This window comes from Electrona antarctica, assembly GCF_951216825.1.
Source record: "Electrona antarctica genome assembly, chromosome: 17".
NCBI lineage: Eukaryota > Metazoa > Chordata > Actinopteri > Myctophiformes > Myctophidae > Electrona > Electrona antarctica.
This window is the reverse complement of record NC_136798.1, coordinates 33,184,104-33,199,791: the sequence shown is the minus strand read 5'-3', so window position 1 is coordinate 33,199,791 and position 15,688 is coordinate 33,184,104. Positions and strand designations below refer to the sequence as shown.

At 45.4% G+C, this 15,688-nt stretch overlaps 1 protein-coding gene across 1 annotated transcript in view; it reads left to right on the top strand.

The window, feature by feature from the left end:
* The window catches only part of syndig1l (synapse differentiation inducing 1-like), a gene marked incomplete at both ends in the record, with an annotated part of 66,891 nt that extends 54,175 nt beyond the window's left edge, over window positions 1-12,716 (top strand). Inside the window, one exon of the mRNA XM_079525450.1 lies at window positions 12,558-12,716. Coding sequence (XP_079381576.1) covers window positions 12,558-12,716 — 159 coding nt within the window. The remainder of the gene's footprint in view (window positions 1-12,557) is intronic.
* Window positions 12,717-15,688: the final 2,972 nt, after the last annotated feature.

The window sequence follows — 15,688 nt, the reverse complement described above, 5'->3', positions numbered from 1 at the left end:
TTGACTGGCATCCAGATGGGAACGTATTTTTCATGTGGTTACGCTTGAAGAATTCAAGCGAAGCTCCCGGCCTGGACGTTAGACTTCATCACATTCTGCACTGACAGGAAGCTCACAGGCTCAGTATAGCTCCGGACAGGGAATAGGCTTCGACACAGCGTGGTAATGGTACTCAATAGCGCTCAGTGTCATAACAAAGTTAAAGTCCCTAGCTGTCCGCATGCCTATATAGTACATGGTGTGGTTTAAATCCTCTGCAAAAAAAATGTTCTCGGTTCTATAAATGCACATGGCAATTATTTTGTATCCCCCCAAATGTCCGTAAAAGGAGCTTTTACAGTCCCTTTTCTTTGCTCCGTTTTTGCCCTCATTCAGGGGTCATCAATATGTCCGTACACAGACAAATGTGTCTGTGAGTCCGTGAGAGTGTTCGAATGGAACCAAATGGTCCATTTGGTTCCATTTGAACACTCTCAGAGTTACAGACATGTTTTGGTCATGCTATATTCATGTGTTCCTGTTTTTGTCCACTCATTTTGTATGTCTGTGGCAAAAATGGAATCTTGACAAAAATGTCCACCACAACAAGCCAATGACCCCTGTCCTCATTTTGTATTCCATCCTATGAATATGTACGTTTTATCCTCCGGAATGTGGGTTATCCACAGAGAACCACCACCAAATACACCGCGACCAGGCTGTGACCAAAACAACAAGCCAGTTACTATACCTTGTTGACAGTAGCCACGATGGAGTGCTTGTTTTGTATCACTGACACAGAATGTCCCTGCATACTGTCTGATCCTCATTCATTTCTGCTCTGATGGATGTTTGGTGTGTGAGTTTCATCGCACCTTATCCGAGTTGCGTGACATTACCCCTGGTGTCCCTATTTTGGGCAAATTATCCGAAATGTTTTCTTTTTAGATTGTACAGTAGATGATGCGGTTTTTGCCTATTTGTCTTCCTAGGAAATATAGAACTTAAGTGGTGACGTTTCTATATGGTGGCACCCAAAAATGTACAGTTGTGTGCTTCCCAGAGTGTTGTTGACAGGAAGGGGAAAAGAACGGTGTCAGAATTCTTTACATTTACAGTTCAGTCTATTCCCTGCTATAAAACTCCTCATTTGCAGGCCATATCATACAAACGGCCACATTGTGTTGTGGAAGCCTCCCATGGGTGCATGCTTCACTGCACCCATGTCTTCACCTGTCTGACAGCAGCAGCGCTGCAGCCTATACCATATAGATCGTCTCCTAGACACTTCACAAGCTCCTCAAAGACCAGTCATATACACTGGAAGTGCAATATGAGAAACTATTGAACCGCGGCAGCGATGCTGAGCTCCTCTCTCACAGTGACAGCACTTCCTCGGCCGCTGAAGTGGCCCGGTGAACCCTGCTGCTTTCAATCAATGTACAACAGCAGCACAGTATCTTATTGTGAAGCCTGCCGATCGATTCCGAGGACGGTAACGCAGAGGCAGGCATACTTAATGGACACACTGAATCGCCTCTCTCTCTCTCTCTCTCTCTCTCTCTCTCTCTCTCTCTCTCGTGAATGTCAGTCAGTTGTATTTTGTACAAAGTACAAGTATTAAAATACCGCAACGTACAAATACTCCATTACAAGTCAAAGTATGCAGAATGTCCCCTATATTCACAGGTTTTTGCTTCAAGAGCTTTCAAAATGTGTCAAAAGGTTTGCATCTATGGTAACTAAAGCTGTCAGATAACTATTGAGAAATGGAAGTACTCAAGTAAAGGGGCCTCAAAGTTGTAACTCCTTTGCTACCCCTAGTGTTAGCATGCTGTTACTGCAGATATGCCGCCCGTCCACCCCCACTATACAGAGCTTGTTGTCCTTCCAGGTTAAACAGGAAGGTGTGGGCCCCCGGGAGGAGTTCAGCACCACTCACATTAGCCCACAGCCTTTAGCTACCAGTACAACCAGCTACATTTTTTCAGCGATGCGATACAAACTAACAAATGATTTACGATCGTCGGGTGCGCGGTGGCGAACCATGGATATCTCTCGAACCTAGCCAAAAATGAAACCTATAAGCTTTTTTGACCCCAGGGGTGAACTGGGGACAGAGAGGAACTCCTTATGTGGTCAGCACACTCTAGGGAGGATTATCACACAAAAAAGAAAAAGAAAAGTGATATTTGAATTAAGTGAAATCACTGAATATACCTTTAAGTACAGACAGTACTTTAGTAAATGCACTTACTGTACTCCCCCAACCACCACCACTGCAATCAGGCACACAGCCCCAGCCTTACTGTACTCCCCCAACCACCACCACTGCAATCAGGCACACAGCCCCAGCCTTTCTGTACTCCCCCAACCACCACCACTGCAATCAGGCACACAGCCCCAGCCTTTCTGTACTCCCCCAACCACCACCACTGCAATCAGGCACACAGCCCCAGCCTTACTGTACTCCCCCAACCACCACCACTGCAATCAGGCACACAGCCCCAGCCTTTCTGTACTCCCCCAACCACCACCACTGCAATCAGGCACACAGCCCCAGCCTTTCTGTCTTACCACCAATCAATTCAATATGTTCCACCTTACAGTACAATGTAATGCACTGTGAATGTGCACACGTAGGCAACGCTACAACAGCTGTGAATATGGTGCAGACGGAACAGCACACACAAAAGGCCCTCAATAGCAGATGTTCAACATTCACGAATGCATACACAGTAGCTGCATTAACAACAATAACAAATAAATAATAAATAAATAAAATAGCAAGGTATGCTTTGTACATTAGTCAAAGAAAGCACAGTTTGAGGTGGTGTGTGTGTGTGTGTGTGTGCGTGCGTGCGTGCGTGCGTGCGTGCGTGTGTGCGTGCGTGCGTGCGTGCGTGCGTGCGTGCGTGCGTGCGTGCGTGCGTGCGTGTGTGAGAGATCCACTGCACACGCAGGAAAATACTTTAGTGCCAGACAGTGTAGTTGACCGGGATCACCCAGGGCTCTATACTTGGTCGAGCTTCACAATATTTTTCTTGGAGGATGAAGTCTATCAAAAGGCTAAAGCGTTTAGCCCTCTTATCAGCGGGCGAGCTGAGGAGAGATGAAGGCAGTCAGTGAATTATCTTGTCAGGAGCTAATTTGATTCTTCCTGGGTAATTATGTGGAAGTGATGCTTTAGTGTATGGATGGATGGTCAGCTCTCTCTCCTGCCTGTCTCACCTCCCACAGAGCAGGGAACGGTCCAAAGTTGTCAGGTTAAGATGTAGCCGCCTAATGTCATTGGACCTGGTCCACTCGGCTTCATTTTGTCACCTAGACTAAATTCACTAAAAGCAGTGCCAAGAAGAGGTGAACGCGTAATAATCCTGACTTTTGAGAGGAATACAGGCTTATTCATTTAACCTGCGCCACTCACCAATTAACCATCTTGCGTGGCTCAGTACACCAGGGTTCGATTTGAAAAGATAACACAGGTAGGGGGGATTTTCTTAACCAATTGAAACCTATTACTTTTGTTGTAATGCAAATAGTGAATATGGTATTGTCTATCTATGAGCTTAAGCTCTGAGCTTGCAGAGCGACTATTTATTCTATGAAAGAAAAACTGAACATTTTTGAAAAATCATGGAAAGTTGCCAAGTGAACTGAACTGCATAATGTTTTCTCTCAATTAAATCGCTCTGTTATCAAATGTAAATATCAAACATATCAGACAGTCTACATTTCCCAGAAGGAAATGTATATTAAATTCAGTCTGATCAGAAGCGGGGATAAAACATATCCCCGCCGGCTATAAAAAATAAAGCACACCATACTCTGAATGATTCCTGAACTGATGGAAATATGAGACTATTCAACTGGCACAATCTCTGCAACTGTTGCAGTGTGGCAAGGAAAACACAGAGATATAATGGCGGGACAGCTTTGACGTTTTGATGGCCCTGGACATTTTTACAAACAAACAGCTTAGTGCAGGTAATGGAGTCTGTGGCTAATAGATCAATAGAGCTGTCCTATATATTGGACAGTGACGAGGAAGCCCAGAGAGAGATAGAGAGGACGATAGAGAGAGACGGACAGCAAGAGAGAGAAAGAAAGCCGAGATAGAAAGAGACAGACAGTGACAGGGAAGACACATGGAGACAGACAGACAGACAGACAGACAGACAGACAGACAGACAGACAGACAGACAGACAGACAGACAGACAGACAGACAGACAGAAATGTGTCACATTGGAAGTACAAAAAATATATACTGTAGGACACAGCTATAGCTTACAGAAACGCACGCACGCACGCACGCACACGCACACCAACAAGTGGGCTGCTGTGGCTAATGTCCTCCACTTCCTGGTTGCCCCATAGAGTTATAAAGGATAGAGGGCGGACAGCCCAGCCCCCTGCTATTCATTTCAATAGTTTTGAAGCACCCGGAAGAACGCTCTACTTCCGCATTTGACCACTGACAGTTGGTGGTCAAATTCGGAAGTGCAAACGAGTGCTCAATGTTAAACCCGAGCGGCGCGGGGTTTCCTCGGGCTAAATTCAGGGGCCTGCCTGCAGTTCCAGCTTTTACCACTACGTCTCGCAGCTTCAACATTGGCAAGCCTTTCTGGGGGCTTGGGTTGCCCCTGGGCCCTGGCTCTCTTCTTCTATATGTTTTGCGCATTTGACTGGCACTGGCACATGCACACACAGACTTAACACATACAGTAGATACAGTACATGCACGCATGCAAGAATGCACGTACACACACACTTACATTTCTTATATCAAGGGCTTCCATCTTCCATTGTACACACACACATGTATACGTTTCTTATGTCAAGGGCTTCCATCTTCCATTGCACACACACACACATTTCTTATATCAAGGGCTTCCATCTTCCATTGTACACACACACATGTATACGTTTCTTATGTCAAGGGCTTCCATCTTCCATTGCACACACACACACACACACACGTATACGTTTCTTATGTCAAGGGCTTCCATCTTCCATTGCGCGCGCACACACACACACACACACACACACACACACACACACACACACACACACACACACACACACACACACACACACACACACACACACACACACACACACACACACACACACACACACACACACACACACACACACACACACACACACACACACACACACACTTCTTATGTCAAGGGCTTCCATCTTCCATTGTGCCAAAGCTCTTTGAAGTCAATTTTCAAACACAAAGGCTTCTGTGAAAAGTTTTCTGCTTAGAGTTTAAAGATTCACCACGCGGCCGCCCTCAAATGCAACAGAGAAGGACTTGAATACCATCAATGTCTGAGGCAGAGAACGAGCAGGGAGCCTTTAGATTAATTGGAGAATGGCGAAATGGGTTTCAATAATCGGCGGTAATAGACTGAGGGTTTTTGTTTGGAAGCCACTGATAAATGTTTCACCTCGCGCCTGGTGGAGATCAACCGACCCTCCAAGAAGAGCGTGGACCACTGGTTCTCAAAGTGTGGTCTGGGGACCCCCTAAAGGGTCCTAGGCAACTGGCCCAAACCAAGACTCATGAGACAGTATATTGTGAAAGCCAAATGTTTAGGAATTTATTTATTTTAGTTTCACAGATGGGGTTAAGACTTAAGAGTAGGGGGAAATCATAACAAAGGTAAGTATTGAATCATATACAGTATAGTTCATCCCTATAGTCCGGGGTTTCTGTGTATGTTTCCTCAATCTTCCATCAGTATTTGCCTATACATTCTGAGAAATACACTGTCAATATAATGATTCACCACCAGCAACAGAAGTGTGGGTATTAGTGGAAATTGCTTGCCACCGAGGACTGAGTCAGAGTGAGTGAGTGGTTGTAGTGCGGCCGCACCTAGCCAGTCAGCACATGTAGGCCTATACGTAAATGGACCCGTAAGAGTCTAGAGTTGGCCTGGGCCATGGCTCAATGGTCCAGGCACCTTGGCTGGTAATCCAGTCTGGCAGTGTGCCGTGGGTTCGACTCCCGATCCCGACGGCCTTTACTGCATGTCTTCCCCCCATCTCTCTCCCCATTTCCTGTCAGCCTACTGTCTGTCCCTCCATAAAAAAAAATATATATATATAAAAATAAAGGCGAAAGCAAAAAAAAAGAGTTAAATTAACTAATCAAGTAAATGAACACTGAATATCTTACAGATTGGTGTCTAATGCATGCGGGGGTGCGTGGAATGAAAGTGTTTGAGAAACACTGGTGTGGATTTGAGAGATGCGGCGGTACTTCCTCCCACAGTTATGCTGATGAAGTCCGCCCTGTGTAGTCGTCTTAGCAGGATGTGAGTCATCATCGAGGTCGGAGCTGAACGGACACACCTCGGTGTGTGGGGGGGGGGTGTCGGGAGTGGGTCGATGACTGCATGTCCACGTATGCGTCATTTGCCTCTCTCTCTGTGTGTGTGTGTGTGTGTGTGTGTGTGTGTGTGTGTGTGTGTGTGTGTGTGTGTGTGTGTGTGTGTGTGTGTGTGTGTGTGTGCGCGCGCGTGTGTGTGTGTACACCTTTGTTATTCTGTGTGTGGATGGATGGATGGATGGATGGATTTGTTGGGTTGTGTTTTGCCAGTGTGTTGAGCACATATAATTTAGTTGAAATGAGCCTCCGTCCTGCTGAGGTGCGGAAGTCTAATAGCTGCTACCAGGATGACACATTTCAATCATTTTGTCAAGGTTGGCAAGATAAAGCCTCCAGCCATTTATTGCCATTCAGGGGCATTCCAAAGAGAGAAAGCACACACCCGCGCACGCACGCACGCACGCACGCACGCACGCACGCACGCACGCACACACGCACACACGCACACACACACACACGCACACACGCACGCACGCACGCACTCACAACAAAAGAAAACACAAACGACAATCACGAGACGTGACTATCTATTATGTCCTTACGTCAGCATTAATTGCATTCAGCCCTTGCAATTACCACCGGTCTGCAGGAGACCGGTGATGGGCTTTGACTTAATTACCGCGTGGAATCGTTGCAATGGAACGATTAATCAATTAATTGCAGGATGCTTAACAAAGAAGTTAAATAACACCGTTTGAGCCTGAAGAGCTTTCAACCTGACTCGGTGTCCTGCGTGTGATACAGAGGCCAATTAAACCCCAACGTCACGTTAACACATTCAAACCGGGAAAGCATCCGTGTCATTTTAGATTTGAACCACTTTAACCACACTTGGTGCCGCCCTATTAGCTTGCAGATCTGCTATTTTAGAAAAATCGTGAACATTGGTGCAAGTCTTTGAATATAGGCCTACACATTTTTTAAAGCAAACACTTTTAGCTCAAATCTTTGCCTGCGGGCAGCCCTGGAACTAAATATACTGGGATAGGAGTCAATACAGATCATTTTGGGGGTCCTTGACATGAAAGTTTTAGAACCACTGACATAGAATTTGTCTTTAATTTTTTTTGCTGTTGAAAACTGTCGATTCTAAAAAATGTGTTCTAAATCCTCATATCTTAATGGGTTAAGGTTTCTTCATAGTTCTCACCAGAAGTCCTTGCCGCCGGGCCATCATAATATTGTGAATGTAAAAGGAATGTGTGCTCTCCCCCGGAGCTCTCCTGGAACTCCATAACAGTGTTTGTTTAATAATTACTTTATTGATGCGTCGGCTAACGTTCACACCTGGGAGGAGAAATACACTGAATATAATAAACTGTCTGTGTTTATGTATTCACTCCATCCTTTGATGCATTTTACAACGCTTAGGGGGCGTGTAATTGACTGGACTGACGAACAAATTATAAACAACATAAGAAAGATGCACATCTGATGCACATCTTGTGTTTTAATATTATTTGTTGCCGTGTGTGTGTGTGTGTGTGTGTGTGTGTGTGTGTGTGTGTGTGTGTGTGTGTGTGTGTGTGTGTGTGTGTGTGTGTGTGTGTGTGTGTGTGTGTGTGTGTGTGTGTGTGTGTGTGTGTGTGTGTGTGTGTGTGTTTGGCCTGACCTCAATGACCTCTGTGTGAGAACTGGAGTATCCCTGAGCTGGGTTCGACCTGACTCGGAAACTGTAGCAGCCAGTTTCTGAGGACATTATTGTTTGATCTCAGTAAGGGCTACTGTTATTGATAGCTTACAGAATATATCACCAGTCAATGCACAGAGGTATACCTTGTAATGTTACAACAGCAAAAACAACAACACTGGACTGTTTAAAACTACAAGGAACGCTAGCTTGCCTTTCCGATGCAGATCACACGGTATCTCATATTCAACAATTATGCAGTTGATGAGGATATAGTCACCTTTACAGTCAAAGCCAGACTACAGGTCCTTCCAACCAGACTCAGTCTTTCTCTGTGGTACCCTAACACGTTTACTCCTCATTGTGGTACCCTCATTGTGGTACCCTCTCTGTGGTACCCTAACACGTTTCCTCCTCATTGTCTACATCATCACCACACTCCAGTAACAGAAACACTGTCACAGATTCTTAATGGCTAAACAACAATGGCTAAACAAACAGCATTATAATTGGGAGGCAATTAGAAAGCAGAGATGCCAGCAGATGTTTTTCAGCCGTGAATGACCCTAACACAGACATCAGTAATGTGACCTCTGACCCCATGACATGGAAGAGAGCCAGACACTGCAGCTATGGTCGTGTTCAGCTACCGAATCCCACCAATCCCAAGAGGGCATCCCAAGAGAGCATCCCAAGAGAGTGGTGGGGGTCCCACAGGGACCCTCTGTGTTACTTTAGACCAGGGGGTCCAAATGGTCTGTAACTCTGAGTGTTTATTTTTTAGAACCACTGGTATAGAAAAGCTGGCGTGCATGTCCAAAAGATACCAGAAAGTTATCTTTATAAAACTGCTCTGTTGTCACAAAATCTGTCACAAATTGTACATTTAACGCAGTTCAGACTTAAATCCTAGATACTTCATTGGCCAGGGTCCCCCAGGGGCCTATACTTTGTCCCCTCTTTATTTCCTCCTCTATTCTAAATCTCTTGGCTAAAAATCTATATACAGTACATGCTCACAACGAGCCTATGTGAGCCTATTGGTCTTGACATTCACCCTAGGTTTTTCGCCACAGGAAATCAAAGTACAGATTCCCTTTTTCCCCATTTTTGAGTGGTGTAAACCACTCCAACAACTGGCTTTGTACCCGTGTCTGTTCGTACCAAAAAAAAAGCTGTGGTCTGACGTAATGTCTGACGTAATGAAATCACACCCGGGTGAACTGGGTGACCGTAGCAACCATGCTCATTTTTTCTGACAGACAGACAGACAGACTAACAAAGCCAGTTGTAGGAGTGGTTTACACCACTCAAAAATGAGCATGGTTGCTATGGTCACCCAGTTCACACGGGTGTGATTTCATTACGTCAGACCACAGCTGATCAGTCTATATAAGACCTTACACCACTCAGTTCACACGGGTGTGATTTTTTAGAAGCATGTGAGTCGCATACTGTGTGCTTTTACTTAAGTTGAAATTATGAATATCAATTTCATTCAAGTGCATCAAGGTCTCTGGTGTTCACTGAAGGTTCCATAGATATCCAAGATGTATCGTAACACATCAAATATGAAGGTGGAGTGGCCGCTAACGGCTATTTGATGTACGTTATTAGGCGCTGACAAAACTAGATGTGGAAGTCATACAGAACGCCACATGGCCTCTGAAATTGATAATACATAATATGAATCATGCTCATCCTGTCAGAATTTGTTTAAACTTGTAAAACTTCTCAGTGAATCACCAGCGCTATTATAACACCTGGACTTTTCATTATTCAGTACATACAGTATATGTATAAGGAAAGTGTGTGGAATTCACAAAGGTAAGCACATTATGGAACCCGTATACTGGAGCCTTTTGCTAATGTATTTTTTATAACTAGACCTGTCAAAAGTGTACTCTATGTATTGCTAGTTTGCTGAGGAGCTGTGAAACACACTCTACACTCTGAGCAGGGTGGTGCTGAGTGGGATAAAATGTTGGCCTTTTATAGAACCTGACTGAGAGAGATTGGTTTTGACCAATATTTTTTTCAAGAAGTGCAACGTTTTCTAATCAATTAAAAAAACAACTTCTGGGAACATTTAAAGACCAGTTTGATCGATACCCTGTTCGTTGCTAAACATGGAGGCTTTCTCTGTGCTTCCGCAAGAAAAAATATCGCCGCTATAGTTATTGACTGTTGAAAAAAGCACGTGTCACTCAAAATGCAGAGGAAATCCATCAACTTTTCCAAATGAAAAAAGCAGGAAACGAACGGGGATTGAGATTTTGCGATCACGTGATCTCATGTTTCTCTGTGTGAGTGACAGACTCATATGTTAGCGAAGAGCGCCATCTAGCACAACAACTGAAATCACTGTTTTGGCATGTTACACGACACACGTCATTGGCAGTGAATGAGTATTTTAGTCTATACCCGAGTTTGTGAGTATATAGTTCATACAACAACTGCAGACTTCTGGCCGGGGCACAGCTTTACTATTCACATAGCCCCGATACGTTCCCTCAGTCCCTACGCTCATTCTGTAGCTCCGAGATGAGGTCACGAGACGAAGCCCTCCCATTGCGTTTCAGAAACGGCGTATGGGTTTTAACCTTTTCTGCAAATTGTATCCAAAATGTGAAGGTCCGATAAACTGAATTTAGGAACGGCCAAGAAAAGTTGCGGCATGAAACAAGCGTTTAAATCGGTTGTTTAGTCAGCCGCTTACATGTTTTTCAAGGAAGTTGTGCGTTGTCGACTGAACTGAAGTCAGGTGGAAAATCTAATTCCACATTCGACCAGGGGAGGCGCCGGGGAGGCGCTAAAGCTTTTCAACTTCCTTGAAAAACATGGAAGTGGCTGACAAAACAACCGATTTAAACACTTGTTTCATGCCGCAACTTTGATTTTCTTGGCCGCTCGTGAATGAAATTTAGTTTAGCTCATTATCGGACCTTCACTTTTTGGATACAATCTGCAGAAAAGGGTAAGCAGCGTAAAAAAAATAAAATGGTAAATGGTGCATTTATATAGCGCCTTTATCCAAGGCCCTTTACATTCACCCATTCACACACACATTCATACACCGATGGCAGCGGAAACCATGCAAGGCACCAACCAGCACATCGGGAGCAATTAGGGGTTCAGTGTCTTGCTCAAGGACACTTCGACAGTTACTCTGGGGGAGCCCGGGTTCGAACTGGCAACCTTACGGTTACCATCCAGCCACTCTACCCCTGAGCCACCGCCGCGCGTAAGTTGTGGAAACCATGTGCCGTTTTTGAAATGCAATGTGACCTCAGCTACAGAATGAGCGTACAGACTGAGGGAACGTATTGGGGATACTATACACAGTTACAGCACACAAACAACAACAGAGGATTATATAGGTGTGCTTAGTGTAATTTATATACATGTTAGCCCAGCCTTGCTGGGTCTGCACTCTGCAGCTTGCCATGGGTTTAAATCAAAGTCCTTTACAACTTTGCAACACTGAGACAGCTCTATCTCTCTGGTGAGTGCATGCCGTAGCCCTCAGCCCAGATACAGCATGCTGCTATATATAGGAGAAGGCACAATTAGACAATTGGAAAACCTGGCGATCAATGGCACTGCTCTCTGACTCACTTCCCTCGGCTCCAGTGTAGCTGAGTGAGTGTACAAAACAAATGGCAATAAATAAACAGCTTTTACTGCATCTGAGGAGAAACATGAATACGGACAGACAGACAGACAGACAGACAGACAGACAGACAGACAGACAGACAGACAGACAGACAGACAGACAGACAGACAGACAGAGGTTATGACAAGTAAGCAGAAAGTATAGGAATAGTAGAATAGGATCAGCAGTTTTTTATGATAAAGGGCAACATTTTTTGCAAGTTTCTGACAGTGTGCGGGCCCTTTTCTTTATTATTCAAAGATAACCCTTTTATCATAATGTAGGAAAGGAAAATGGAATGTAGACTCGAGTCGTGACCCATGAAAATTGGTCCGTGACCCGCAAATGGGTCCCGACCCACTGTTTGGGAAACAGTGAACCTGCGCAGACTGCAGAGTGATTGCTGAGTAGGATAAAATGTCCTCTTTGTGCCTGTGAATTCTTCTCAACGCTGAGAGAACATCCCACCCTCCTGTCTCCATGGCGTCTCAAAGGGCCAACACTTATCACATCCAAACAGTTCTCACCGGAAATTAATGACACATCATGAATGTATCCTCCACCGCGCGGTGCGGCGCGACATACCGGTCCTATACAACAGCTCCGATACAGGCCTGACCTCCTCTATATATCGCTGACATTTTTGCGGCGACAGCCATTTTTCACTCTAACAATGCCACGATGAGCCCCCTTCTTCGATTCCATTGTGTCCCTCCGCAAGTGGTCCCTTCCTCCCAGTCCAATCCCCTTTCTGCACACCACAGGGGGAAATAATAAATAGCCTCTGTAATTATCTTTCCTCCGGAAAATGGGTCGCTTTTTCCCTCTATAACCCACTCACTCACTTTCTTTCCCTCCCTCTCTCTCTCCCTCTCTTTTCCAGACGAGTAAGGCAGTGAGTAAGGGTGACTTCCCGCTGGCTAACATCGCATCCCGGCGGGCTCTCTTCCTCGCGGCTCTCTCCATCACCATAGGAACGGGGGTGTACGTGGGGGTGGTGGTAGCCCTCATCGCCTACCTCTCAAAACCAGGACACATATAGCGGCAGCCAGCCGGCTCCACCTGCCTCCCAGTCCGCCCGGGATACCGAGAGACAAACAGACCTCTGGGGACCGCAGCTCTCCTCCTTCTACTGCTACTACTACGACTACTACTCCTGCTGCTGTAGGGCAACTGGATTTTTTAGGGATGTACGTTCCTCCTCCAATCCCCCCTTCTCTCTTCTCTCTCTCTCTCTCTCTCTCTCTCTCCCCTATCCCTCTAGCCCCCCTGTCAACCGAGATTAGCTACAGTGACTGGAGAAAGGTCATGTAGGAAGAGGGAGAGGGAGGGGGGGTGCATAGGATTGGGGGGGGTGGGGGGGTGCAACTTTTGCAAGATGGTGGGTGGGGGACAGTTTGGTACCTGAGCGACGGAGCCATTTCAGTTTTGCTGCCAGTTGGCATCTGACTTCTCCAAACACAGCCGGTCAGAATAAAGAGTCGTTTTGTCTGAACCCCCCGTTGCATCTCGGGGGTGTTTTTAGCATCCGACGTGACGGCAGAAACTTTTGTGTCGGCAAGGCAGAGAATAAAATGTGGCAGCCAATTAGTGGAACTTAAGCAAAAACTTCAAGGGATGACACAGCAATAGAGGACCGGCCTCAGAGGATTTGGAGCATTCAGCCTCTGCCGCCATCGTTGGCACCACAGACTCTCTGAAAAAAAAAGAAACTGGAAGCCTTCTCTAAGTCACAATCCCTCATGTCAATTTGCCCTCATTTGCTTTCCTTTCGAATGTCCAGAGAGTTTACAAAGCCCATGTCCCTCTTTATGAACGCCACAAACACAGAGCGAACAGATACGTGTGGCACGACATGGCCAACGCTCTCCCATCAGAACTTTTCACTTTTGAAACTATGAAACGTGGAATTCCCATGACACTCCCTGTCGAGGGAGTGTTTTCTAGGAGCATATTCTTGGTCAACAAACTATCAATCTGGGAATCCATCGCCAAAAAAGAAAAAACGGCACCCTCGGTTTTTTCCTTTGAATTTGCCTCTGGGGGAGGGCCCCAATAGAATGTTGCCCGTTTGGTCCGCCCTTAGCCCTCCTCTTCCTGTGGTGCGCCTATGTTTTCATTCCCACTTTCAACAATGTATACACGTTCTGAATGGCCCTGCTGACAGATTCTGTAGCACAGCTCGGACTCTGTTCTTGAGAGATCAACAAACTATTGATAATGAACCGCATCATTAGATCATTAGAAGGATTTAGGGGAAAATAAAGATTGTCAAAAGACATCAGCAGGTATCAGGCCTCGTCAAAGAAGTGTTACAGACTTATCGCCTTGCTGTGGGTCGAAAGAGAGAACAACGGAGAACCCTGTATTTTAGAGGGTGCCACTGTCAAAAACTTCGTTCCTGAACTCTAACAATGTCTAATCATGTGCAACAGAGCTAGGCCGCCTCCGTCCATGTGAGCAAGTCTTTGTTTTCATGTTCATGTGTGTTCTAGTCTCTCGAGACAGACTGTTGTCTCACACAATCTTCAAATTCTTCCACCCAAAAGGTCTGTACTTTGAAAGTGATGAAAAAAAATGTGACACCACTTCACCTATTTTGGAGTCACGTAGAGAGCTAAGATTCGATTTGGTGTATGGGGGGAGGGGGCTTGGAGGGGGCCAAATAATACACTGGTCATTGAAGTGCGCTATATGTTTAAGTGGTTAATTATATTTTAACATCATATTTTTGTGAATGGAAATGGCCAACGGGTGGAAGCTTCCTGTTGCAACTTTTTGCAAGGAGCAGTTACAGACCGTAGCATTTGAAGAGGTGTGTTGTGTCAGGGTTGCCTGGCTTGAGAGACTATGTGTGTTCTGTTCCCTGCTGTCTATAGTCCTCTCTAACCTTGTTTAAATGGGTGTATAATTGGCTCTGGAATCAGATGCCCGGGGGACAGAAGATGCTCAGAAGTTCACGGTGACAATTATTGCCGATAGAAAAATGACTCATTTTGATCTCACACAAATGTGTCCAAAACAATGTTTCTGCATCGTCTGGCAGCTCAGTGTGAAACTGGTTAGTTTTGACCAGAACAGATGGACAGGGTCACTTCCAGTTTGCAGTGAGACAAAAGAAGCTGTAACAGAATATGAAAGAATTACAAATCTGTTATAATGATAACAGTGTCCCTGCTGCGGGACGCTGTCTAGGACTCAGATCACAGAGATGCTGTCAGACGGAGGCAGGCCTGCACAGCAAGAACAGCTGGGGTGTTTATTTAACACTTACGCCAAATTTATACTGTGTATAGTGTCGCTTGCCAAAAAAAGAGCTGGTCTGCAAGCTGATGCGACGCAATGTCTACTACTTGTAGATCAGCTCTTGCTGGCAAACGGCACCATCGTACAACAGAATTTTCAGCTTCAGAACTCTAGTTTTGAGGGCGGTAATGTTTATCAGCAGTGCAAGCGGACGAGTGACACTAATGGACTACTAAAAGGTGGGTGATAATCAAAAGGAATGACCCAACATAATTGTATTGCATTTCCTTTTAAACCATCGGTTTGTGTGTCCGATCCAGTATAAGTGGCTCTCCAAATAATGTTTACTGCCATCAAACCAGATGCCACAGAGTGTACAAAATGACCCGTTTTTGCTGTGTGGTGGTTCGTCCAGCCCTCCAGGGGGCAGGGGTTCTCAACGTTTTTGGCCGGGGACCCCCGGAAATGCTTTGGCAACGTCTCGGGACCCCCGCCCCGCCCCCTCCCGACCCCCAATATAAATTGACTGCTACAATAACCTTAAACCATTTTGGGCGGGAACCCCTTTTGGTGTTTTAAGCATTGTTATAATTTAGCTATTTAAAAATAGCAGATCTACAAGCTCATAGCGCGCCACCGAGTGGCGCGCTACGAGCTTGTAGGTCTGCTATTTTTGAAAAATCGTGGATTTTTTTATTTATTTTTTAATCTTTTTATTTATTTATTTTTTGAAAATAATTTGGGGACCCCCTAAAATAATTTGGCGAC